Here is a 12,189-nt window from a genome sequence, read left to right as displayed (position 1 = left end):
GCTGCAAATCCTTTTTAAAAGCACGCCTCCAGTCTTTTACGGTTTCATCAAAACTTTCGTCTAATATCGCGTACAATTTCTTTTTGTTTCCATCCTCTGATATTCTATACTTTCACGGCCCAAATTAAAGGGTTGCACAATCGTTTGACGTCCAATGGGAGAGCATCTTTGTTACATTAGAAGAAGAAAACCGAAGAAATTTGTAAATGTAATTGTATTTTTACACTAACAATAACGGAGAAATTGGTTAAGCGAGAGTTGGGCGAGTATAACGCATTTTGATGTAATCGTAATTTTCGTTTTATAGATTGGATCGAGGACGCACCGCACTAACGTTTATCATAGTCGAGCCTCCTAGGTGGAAAACTGTCTGGGACACCAGTTTCAAGTGATTTCGGTCGACGATTGCAACGACAACTTCGAATAGAACGGTAACAAACAGAAACCCTGCTACTTCTACAGCTGTCGAAGTGTCAGAAGCATTTCACTGTAGGCTTCGACTAATTTCTTCGAACAGTGGTTGCAAACTAGCTTCAATGGAGCTTCGAGGATCTTATTTCATAATGTATTAACGAATTCTAACCGAATAAAATCGCTCTTAGCTTGACTTCTATGAAAATATCGTACCCGATGTCAGTGCACGTGGTACCATAAGCTTGACGTAGTTACATAAACGCCCCGGTGTAGTCTGTCAAACTGGCATACATTATCATCTATCTTATTTGAAGTGAGCGAGATTCACCTTCAGTTTACCTAACCATTAAGATTGAATCTCTGTGTAAACAAAACGCACTAATCATGCTTAAGCATCTCTGTGCGTGATGTTCCTTTATGATCATTAACGAATGTTTCGAACACGATAAAATGAAAACAAACATTTGTTACACACGTGGCTCATATTATTTCAAAGATCTACTTTTCTTGTTTCGAACTTATCCCGAAATACTCCAGGTGGTGAAAATTGAAATTTTTCACGATTTTCGCCACTTTTGGCTTTCATAATTTCGATTTTGATAATGCACGATTTTCAAAATGTATCTACATAACTGAGCCCACAAAACGCACTTTTTAAATTTTCATGCATACCATGAGAAAGTTTTTGGTTGATAAATTGAGCTCGTTCCTCATCTTGATTTTCATAAAACGATCCACGAAATTTGCACAAACAACCGCAGTCCACCTATAATTAACGAAGAACATTTTTATTTTGCATAACGATCCGCGGTCTAGTTATAACGCGAAATTTTCAAGAGTCGACACGAACCTCTTAAAATAAATTTGGGCAGCAAAAAAAAAACAAATCGCGTATTATATGCACTACCCGAAGTTTTATAATTTTTTCAATTTCCGGATTCGGGATCGTTCATTGCGACAAAGGAAAATACGGACGCATTCTCCGACAATTTTTCTCCACTTGATGACTGCAAACTTTACGTCTTTACTCACGTTTCTCAGAAACGGACGCTACGTGTACAGCTACGCGTACAATATAAATGATTTACTAAAACGTACATTTTGTTGCGACATCATACGGAACCGTAAAGAAATGTACGGTGTTCTATCGTTTTGTTTCTGACTGTATTTGCAGGATGATGGCTCGCTCGCGCGCACAGGTGCATTGTGCACGAATGCCGTCTTCGCCGGTGCAGCCTCGTTCTAGGTTCTCTCGCTAACCCCCCTCCGGCGACGGTCGTGTACATGCACTGTACCGGTACACGAAGCGCAGCCACGGATTATGGCCAACTCGTATTATTTTCCTGTCGAGAACAGCCCGGCCGAGCCGTTGACGTAGTGGCGTTCGGCTCGCCTTGAGTGGCAGTGGCAGCGCACAATATGCGGCCATTAGGTATGCTGGCCGCGTCCCGGCACTACCGCCTTCAAGTAATTTAAATGAAAAAAGGGGGTACACCCCCGACAGTTTTCCTGCCATACTTCCCCCCTCCCCCAGCGATGATCATCGCATCCGTTTTTCCCTGTCCTTTGGGTCAAATCTATAAAATGTCGCATCTCTTTCTCTCTTCCTGACTCTCCCTCTTCAGAGGAGGGTCAGAGTTTAGAGCGCAATGATCAACCGTGTTATCAACAATTTACTTTATGATCATGGTTACCTTCGAGACACACGATAGTCACCATGTCACCACGGGGTTGGAGTGGTAAGATACTCTTTATCGTTTAGATAGCTTAACCTGTCACCTGTCCGATCGTTGCACTTGTTTTATTTCGAACTCGTTACCCTCTTTTTAAAAGCGGCCGACAGGTATTGTGTACAGTCCGTTTCGCGGGAGCACCGACGACGCGAAGCACAGTGGTCGATTATTCGAACAGGTGGGACAAAAATTTAACAATTTAATTTATTCGCGTATAATGGAATTGAATACACCTGTTAATCTGCGTAGATGTATGTATCATATTTGTCAAGTAATGGCTTAACGTCACCATCGATATCATGATGTAAAAAAATGATGGAAAAATTTCTGGGAAAAATTGTACATGGAGGATTATGATAGGACAAAATGATAGGGCGATCGATGAATTTGTACATTTCTACATATTAGATACATCCTCCAAAGTATCCATACAGAATTGCAAGTTTGCATCTTGCACACGAAAGAAAGTTGAAGAAAGAAATGTAAACATGGGCTGACCTTGCTCGGTCAAAATGATAGGACTCGAAGTAGACGTGTAAATTTTTCATTTATCTGGAACATTTGATTTATTTATCTAAAACAATTAGATAAAAACGAAATCGACCGAATCTTGTTATTGCGGTCACAAAATCAAACTATCACAGAAATTGCAAAGATATTAAATAGAAGCCGCCACGTTGTGTACAACTTTCTTAAAAATCTGAAAATCTACGGAAAAAGGAAAAGTTCTGGCAGACCTCGTGCCACAACAGAACGCGAAAGACGGGTTATATTACGCGTAGCTTCCAATTATAAGGGAACTGCAAGAAGAATCGCTGAAAATGCAGGTGTTTTAGCTTTCGTAAGAACTGTTCGACGTATTCTACAAAGCTGTAAACAAATTAAACGAAAGAAACTGAACAGAAAACCCCCTCTAAGTGAGCAACATAAGGAAGTTCGTTTAAAGTTTGCTCGCGATCATGTTTTATGGAAGAAGAAGTGGAGAAATGTGATATTTAGCGACGGAAAGAAATTTAATTTGGATGGACCTGATGGCTGGAATTACTATTATCACGATCCAAGGAAAGAAGAAAAATATTTAAGCCGTCGACAAATGGGTCGCAGTAGTGTCATGGTGTGGGCCGGTATTAGATATCAGGGGAAAGCTGACAAATTTTTTATCCGGCCGTATAAACAGCGCAAAATATATTAAATTAATAGACCATCAGTTAACTAAGCACGCGACTCGTATTGCAGGCAGTACGTTTATTTTTCAACAGGATAATGCTGCAATACATACCGCAAAGTGTGTTAAAGCTTAATTTAGTTCTAAAAATGCGACGTCTCTCGAGTGGCCGGCCCGATTACCCGACCTTAATATTATTGAAAATGTATGGGCAGAGCTCTCAAGAAGCGTTTATGAGAATCGAAAACAATACAAAAACGCCATGGAATTAAAACAAAGTATTGTGACAAATTGGAGTCTCTTAAAACAAAAACGTATTAAAAAATTGTTTAAATCGATTCCTAATCGCTTATTATACGTTATACTGCGGAAAAGTAGTTCAACTAAATATTGATTTGAAATTGAAAAGAATATTTCTGTTCAAATAATTGTATTTTTTTTATAATGTTCTATCACTTTGTCCGACTAAAATCAATACATGTCTATATTATTTTCTGTAATTTCTGTAATGTACAAGATATAAAATTGCAATTCTATATACATACTTTGTAGGACACATTTAATATGTAGGGTGAATAAAATGTATACATATCCCATTATGTTATATGAAACATACAAACATATCAAACATATCATTTTGTCCGGCATGTTATGTTTTCAACAGCCATTGTAAGAAATGAGAATTTTTGATACACAGATATACTATGATATTATTTGAAAAAAAATATTGGTATTTTTTAAAGAATTTCATCGGTCCCGAATAAAGAAAATAAGGGTGCACGTTCAATTCTAGCGTTACAGTTCAAATCTGCCTTCTTAATTGCTCGTTACGCAGCAATGCGTCTTGTACGAGAACAAAGCGGATTGCAGTACGCGGGTTGTGATTTGAAGGTTGAAATTCAGAGCAATGAAGCAGACACCAGCCACGTTTCCGTCGTTGTGTGTAATTTCATCGGAAAAGTTGGTAGGACAGCGAGAGCAAAGGCACGTATACAATGACCGGAGCGCGACCGAGCGTGACACGAAGCCGCGTGGGGAAACGCAAACATCCATTTATGTTTGCCATGGATGCGTAAACAGGTGTGCGCAGATCAAGACAAAAAACACATATATAAAGGTTTCTCGCTAAAGGTCGTTGCATAGGAAGAAAAGCGACGAACAAGGCTCGACGCGGTGAATAAACTAATTAATGATCGAACGACGTAGGAAGTACGTAGTAATTAGTCACGTATCTCTATTCACGACATAATTAAGCTCTTGCTAGAAACTTTGTTCGGTTCGCTGATTCCCGTAGTCGCCCACAATCTGCACGCAGTAAATAAACATTCGAACCGATTCATTCAAAAGAATAAATTCGCTGAACTCGAAATTGCAAAATAAAAAATTCGCACGGTTTACGGGCCAGAATAAAAATATGTACAAGCAGGAAAGGCAAGAAATTTTCTGTAACAGTACACCAGATATATTAAATCATTTAAACTCCATTAGTGGAATGAACGAAATTACGAGATATTATAAACGTGTAATAAAACTTGTTGTACGGTGTGTTTTTTTAGCAATTAGCGATAAAAAATCCCTCTGATCCAGGAACGATAGCACGCGAGAGTTAGGTCATCCAACAGTTTTAGCTGTTAATTGTTTAAAAACAAAGTTAAAACCGCGATCGTTTGATTCTCGTTTTATAGATAGTAGCTGTCCAGCAAATTTAAAATTCTTCTATTCGTTCCAGTGGTCCGCAAAATGATTGTTCTAGCGAACGAAACGTGAACGATATCGGGGAATCACTTTAGCTCGTAAATTGTTAAATCGACAAATTCGATAACTGATATTGTACACGGTATTACACCATAATTTTTAAACGCGAGGATATGATCGAATACACGTTCTATCTATCAATCTACTTACTCGTTAGCTATCAATTTAATCGTTTAATTCTAAATGAGCGTTGATTGACGCAGCGCGGCGAGTATGCCGCGGTGTTGCACGGTGCAATTGCAACTATCTTGTCGGGGAACATGAGCATCGTGCACATTTTGCTGGTAATTGCGTCGTGGCTACAAGGATGCATACATCAGAAACTTGTAAGTGTCTGGTATTAAGAGAAATGGTGTAACCGGCGCGAATCCAAGGTAAGTTTCAGTAACACGGCAATAAGTTCTCGCGGCACTTCCGTCCGCGGTATATCATCGGTGGATCGCACAATAAACATGGTCACAGTCAGGTATAATGCGCGTATATTTTAAAAGATCAAACAGACCATACTATTACCCGCTACTGTAAACACATCTTCGAATGTGCAGCGGATAAACAATATTTGTGCGGGTACATCGCGCGCGCTCCGTGTAAATTAGAATTTGCAAAAATTAATGGAGGTCTCAGAGAGCTCGGCTCGCAAAGCGCACTGAGATGAGTCACATTGTTCCTTCCAAGTGCTTCAGATTGTTTCATTGACTTTTGACCACGACGCATTACTCGCTGAACATCATTTTTCAAAGTAACAAAAGTAAATTCATTCATTGTTTTATTGAATATGTGCTCTGTTCTATAACACAAATGATCAATATGCCGCCATTGATACGTAATAATATCAAATTTGTTGCATCCATACGTTTCTTTAATCCTATTGGCATCGATGCGACGCAGTGAACATTTAAAATACACGACTTCCACGAAAGCAATCTTTTTGTTGAATAATTTATGCGTTTAGAAGTACTCCTTATCATATTTAAAATTCATATTGTTTTTACGGCCTCCCCATTATGAGTTTTAGCGGAGACGGCATAACCCGTTTCATGAATCACCCATGAATATCAAATATAAACGATTCAAATACATTGTAGTACTGCCCGACCTAGCAATTTTACAGTTGAGGAAAATGCAGTGTTGGTTAAGCGTGTTGCGCAACGTTCCTCTATTTTGTAGCTTAATTTATTCTCCGTAAACAAGGTAGGTACTATATGTTTTTATCTATTCAAGTACAGTATAATATTGCCTTAACGCAGATAAAAATTCTCACGTAATTCACAAAGATTAAGAAATGTTCAAAAAATGTACACCACTGTACATTATGAAACGCATTGAACAAATAGAATTGAAAAATAAATAAATATCAAACTTTCTACGTAACAGCATTAAAGGGCAAGTGAAAGAACGAAAGATGTAACGAACTAAATTTCTAAATTATTAAATCATTACTTTTATTGTCATTTATCATGAACGTGTACTTTTCATTAATACCCACCTCACTTCAGATGCTGACTACTCTGTATTATAGTAAAACGGAGTAGTAGTTTGTGACACGCGATAAATCAATGAGATTATTCCAAGTGTAAAAATAAACTGCAAATCGTGTGCACACAGCGAAATCTTTTCCCGCGACGCTTCGTTAACGCGATAATCGACCACGAAAGGTCGTCAGATACGCTGGTTGCGTCGAGTTGGAAACTTATTTCTGCGGCGATTGACGGAGTTTCTACGACTTATGTTGACCTTTTTTCCATTTTTGCGACAGATTCGCTTTTGCACGAGTGGGTGTTGCATAACGAATAAGAAACTCCGAAATTTTTACTCGTTCCGTCGCGGCTTCGTGTCCTCGCTTCATTTCTCGGAACTACCTTCGCGAAGATGGTCTTCCCGTTAAATTCTGCACAGATGCGAACCGAACCCCGTCGTAAATGTTGTTTCGCAACGTGATTGCATCCGCCTGGACGGCGCAGCCAACCTTGTTCTGCAACACTGCCGGGAACATCGACGTGTTCCATCGGCTCCATTTTGAAATATGCATTGATAGCAATTTCCTTCGGCCTGCAGCTACGCTCCGCGACGACACTCTAATCGCGTGATCGGCGAATCCTTGAATTAGCTATCTGATATAGCGGACCTTTTCGCTAAGTGCACCATCGATGCTCAGGACTATTTGCAGCTTTTGCCATTCAGTGTTTCCCAGCAATTTTCTTTGGATTTGCAACTGCGCTTCGCGCCGGCACTGTGATTGATCTGATCGAAAAAATCCTGGAATCAACCCTCGGGGAGTTGATCTGATTAGTAAGTGTACAGTCGACGATTTTTGGGATCATCTACAGCTTTAGTTGACGGTCTGGATTTAATTGTCGGAAACCGAACAGTTGAATGACGACAGTGTCTTCACGGCATAGCGTTATTAGCATTCGAAAGCCTTGTCCGAACGCGAAGCTCGAACAACGTAATCTATGTATGTTAAAAACTGGAGCTCGGTGAACGAGTTAGGCCGTTACGTGCGTTTAACAGTTACTATAATAGTTACTTCATAGTAAACACGTTTTCGCAACTTTACACTTCTCTTTATCGTTGACGATCGTCAGAGATATTACTGTGAGTACATACGTAACGATAGCCGTTAAACGATACGCATGAAATTTTCCCAATATCATTTTATTGATCATTGCTTCAGAACTGGTTCAGAAATTTACTTTAATTTATGGACTGCGGTTTTTTTTTATGTAATATAAACATTCTCTGCAAAAGTTGCAACAGACAAAAAATGATTCCTTTCTTTTCACAATAATTATTTCGTTCCAGATCGAATGGTTTTCAATATAACGGTGTAGATTAAAGTTAGTTCTTTTTTATTGATTTGTATTTCACCAGTTCATTTTTGTTATGAATACATGCAATTTGTAGCCGGTGGATTATATATAATTATTAGGAGTATGATTAAAATAAAGATATACTGTGTCCTTGTGCAAAGCTGTCAATAGAATCGTTTGAAAGACACGCAAGAATTTTTTGCACACTAAACGCTTTATCACAACCGCATGCAATTTACATATGTTTGACATACGTTCTTTTGAATGGTTGTCCGCAGTTCCGGCTTGCAAACATTATGCCAATATTAATTAGCCGAGTCCACGTTCCAAATGAATTTCACGTTGAATATAAAGCCCGAGACTCTTCGAGAACTATTGTCCACCCCCTCTCTCCCCCTCTCCTACTTTGTCCCTCTCACTCATTCTCTCCCCTCCACTCTCGCAGAGAATCGAACTACTTTAAATGTATCAACCTGGAACTTTTAGTATCGCGACACGCAGCACAAATTCAACATTCATAAAGTCGTTTCCCACATGTTGCAATATGCTGCGATTCTTGCGAAACGACGAATGTTGCACTTGATAAATGAACGCGTATGCAAAAGCGGGACCGAATCTTTAACCAAGTGTCATGAAATGATTCATTTGATACATACGGTTCAATAATCGTGAAAATAACGTGAATTTAATGCGAATCACGTGCCGAATGATATTAGCAAAACAAATTTATCTAACATTAAAAATTAATTTTTAACAAGTACAGTGCTCTTCTCAATTAGTTGATTATCTCGAAGGAGTGTTGAATTCTCGACATATGCAAAATGCAACAGAACCAAGCAGTTCTTACGTCTTAAGGCTACCATTAATTATGTATTCCATGATCATTGTTACAAAAACTAAACTTGTGATTGATCAGCATATTTGCTTAGAGTTAAGTATTCCCTTGACTTTCAAAACAACAACAAACGCGATTTGGTGACGTAAATCAACTTTGATTTTCTGTTTGATTTAGTTCAGCAAGGATTCAGATACGATTTAAAAAGCTGGGTCAATATTGTAAAATCAGAATTTGCTAATTAAGTACTACGGAGCATAAACTTTATTATTACTCCGAAGAACTTACAGCTTTAATTTGCACGGAGCATTAGGGCGAGTACAGAAGTAAAGCAGACATATGCCAATTGGCAATTTTCCCGCTTACTTAGTGCAGACAACGGGAGGGTGTACTTGTGGGTACGACCATCTCATATACAACTTTCCGCATAAAACTGCATAAAACAACGGGGAGCCAGCATCTCCTGATTTGCGAAGTTTTATGGTAAGATGACTCCGTTCTGGCACGAAAATACCCGCTACAGGGAAAGGTTAAACCCGTTTGCAAATATACGTACGCATATACGCCTACGTATAATACTGAAACGCGAGATTAATAGACTTAACGCGCAGTAAATTTGAAGGTTATCAAAGAATGCATCTGCACTAAATATTCACTGACTATAGTTCCTCTGTTATCTTTCATATGAACGGCAGACATTTGTAACTGTGCATGGCAGCCATAGCTAGATCCAAATTTAAGTTAATCCTCTTATTGACCCAAAAATAAATAGCTAATAATTTGAACCGGATGCCAAACAATTAGAAATCAGATGGAGCGTTTATAACTCCGGGTCAACATGGATCCAATACCCGCCGTCCGAGGGTCAAATTTATTTTTAAAGTATTCTGTTAAAGTTGGAACATTATTTCTGCTATTCCTAAGATCTAATATCAATTTGAATGACTGCGCAACATAATTTCTATTTTTAGAAGAACTGTAAATACGCGTTCGACAGATCTGTTTTGATGTTTATGCTAATAAGATTGTTTTGACGAGTCATATGTTTTCAGTCTCGACTGTTCTATAAGGTGATTCGACAAGAGCGCAAGACTCAAATTTCGCGAGTTTGGGTGGCAATGAAATATTCGAATCTGGTATAGACACTTTGACGAAAATAGAACGTGACACGTACAAGCATTGTAAAATTATACTTGGTCTCTAGGCTACGGATTATATGCATTTGTAATAACAATGTGTTGGTGTAATTTAAAACAAAAGAAAAATTAAAATTAAAATTATTTAAGAAAGAGGTAAATTTGTATCTGATTGATTCACTATTCTATTAAAAAACAGAATTAAACTACAGAAAACCAGTAAAAAATTTCATTTTTCAAACAAGTGCACATAAACATACTGTGTCCCCAACGTCCAAAATTGTTATCTCGATTTAAAAATCCCGCGCACTCAACAAACGTAACACTTCGAACACCCTATACTCTATACCCCATTTCTAATACATTCCGCCCCCGCGCGTGCTTCCTGTACGCATGCTCATCTCGGATCAGCTTTATACTCGACTGTCACGCGACAGGATCACGAATATGGCGTTAATAATTCCAGCGAACGATTCAACATGTTTGCTCTTTGCGAACAAAGCTGTGGGAAGTCGTGAACACATGATTTAGACCCTAGGGTGATCGGTCGTGACAAGTGGAGAGTAGAGCAACTTCAGAGTCTCGGAAAAACCATTGAACAGCCGCTGTTGCCCTATGTATTTTCGACTGTATTGATCGCAGGGATGACGAAAGATAGATGGAAAAATCGTACTCACCGGGAAAACTGTGTGCGCACGCGACGAAGCACGCCGCGACGAGCAGAACGCCACCAAAGTTCTTCATTCTGTAGTTTGCTGCGGCAACGGCGGCGGCAACTATGCAGAAAATGCTCGGCAAAGTTTCTTCGGCGAAGACTCGTTTACAACTGACGGGTTCGGCCTCTGCGAACAGGACTGTCACAGTACACGCGAGGGGATCAAGGTCACTCACAGAACCAGCTCACTGAAACTTGCCGACACTTTGCGCCACGACTTTTGTCTCGTGCCACTCTATATATGTTCGCTCGTCCCGGCTGTCGGCCAATTGCAACGACCCTCTCAGGTGTTTGACCCACGTGACCGTACGGCGCGCCGCTTGACTCACGCCGCGATTTTTCTCGGTACACCTAACCTCTCATTCGACGCGATCCCTGACAAACTACACTACGAACGTGGTTCTTGCGAACATTATCCCGCCGACGGGTTCCATGCCAAATTGTACATCGTGCCAGTCGATAACGGTAATGGTAGCGTGTTCCACACGTTCTTCTCCGAACTGCTAATGCGAGGTCTTGCCCCGATGACTAGGTGCGCGTACCTGGTAGTGATGCACATTCGTACGTACGTGTAATCTGATTGATTATTTGTAAATCGCGCGGACGTGGACGACGAGTCTTTGCATAATGGGTAACAGAAAAAATTTTAGTCGCATGGGGATCGATGGTGAACTCGTCTATCAACATGTTACTGAGAATTCTCTACTGATAGTTTTCGCCTAACTTTTCTGAAACGTCGATCAAACAACTTCGGCTTTTTCGCGAATTTAGATGAGTAAGTTTACCACATAATATGTTAAGAGAATTTTGAAAATATTTTCAACGAAATGCACGAAATGCAAATAAATGAAATATTGTCATTTTTTTAGGCAATGTCAATTTTATATCAATTTCATTTATCGATAAGTACTTCATCAATTTAAATATCAATTGTCATTAGTATTTAGTATGTTTATTATTAAAATCTGCTTCAAAAAATTATAGCTTGTTTCTCGAAAGGAGATATCTAATAGTCATAATAGATGTCCAACCCGCCTGTATTAGTTCCCACTTGTAACATAGGAGTGGGGTGGACATGTATTATGATTATGATGATATTTCAGGTATCTTATTTCGAAGATTTTAAATAAAATAATAGACGTGATATTATACTGCATTATTATCATAATTGGAACAAAAAGTGCCTACTCTTTTTCTCATGCTCGGAAGATAAGATCTTGCGACTCGTTCATGTAAATGTTTATCCATGTTTCGAAATATATTTGTCGTGGCATAAATAATACTAAACTGCACGTGAACGATATTCCAATTTCATGCTGCCAAACAATGATTAATCGTATAAATATATTCTGTAAACATAAAATCATAAATGTTGCGTTGAAAAGCTATTAGAAAGATAAGAAATAATATACTGCCATTATCCACACAAGATGGGAGCAGCGTTGTTAATTTAATGTGTTTACACATGCTGACTCACTAATTGAGATCGCCATAGGCGGTGTTCTCTCCTTCATCGGTGACTAGCATAAAACGAAACGGTTTCAGTTAAAATAAATTTATTAGAAATTTTTTAGAAAATTAGCTGCTACTTCTAGTAAGTTCTGTTAGCTGTTCTTACGCGAAAAT

At 38.9% G+C, this 12,189-nt stretch overlaps 1 protein-coding gene across 1 annotated transcript in view; it reads right to left on the bottom strand.

The window, feature by feature from the left end:
• The window catches only part of LOC143352625 (icarapin-like), a 49,895-nt gene extending 39,100 nt beyond the window's left edge, over positions 1-10,795 (bottom strand). Inside the window, exon 1 of the mRNA XM_076785279.1 lies at positions 10,526-10,795. Within this exon, the coding sequence (XP_076641394.1) occupies positions 10,526-10,592 (67 nt within the window). The 5' untranslated portion in view covers positions 10,593-10,795. The remainder of the gene's footprint in view (positions 1-10,525) is intronic.
• Between the last annotated feature and the right edge of the window lie 1,394 nt (positions 10,796-12,189).

This window comes from Halictus rubicundus, chromosome 3, assembly GCF_050948215.1.
Source record: "Halictus rubicundus isolate RS-2024b chromosome 3, iyHalRubi1_principal, whole genome shotgun sequence".
NCBI lineage: Eukaryota > Metazoa > Arthropoda > Insecta > Hymenoptera > Halictidae > Halictus > Halictus rubicundus.
The sequence above is the reverse complement of the archived record's forward strand: the minus strand, read 5'-3'. Positions and strand labels throughout refer to the sequence as shown.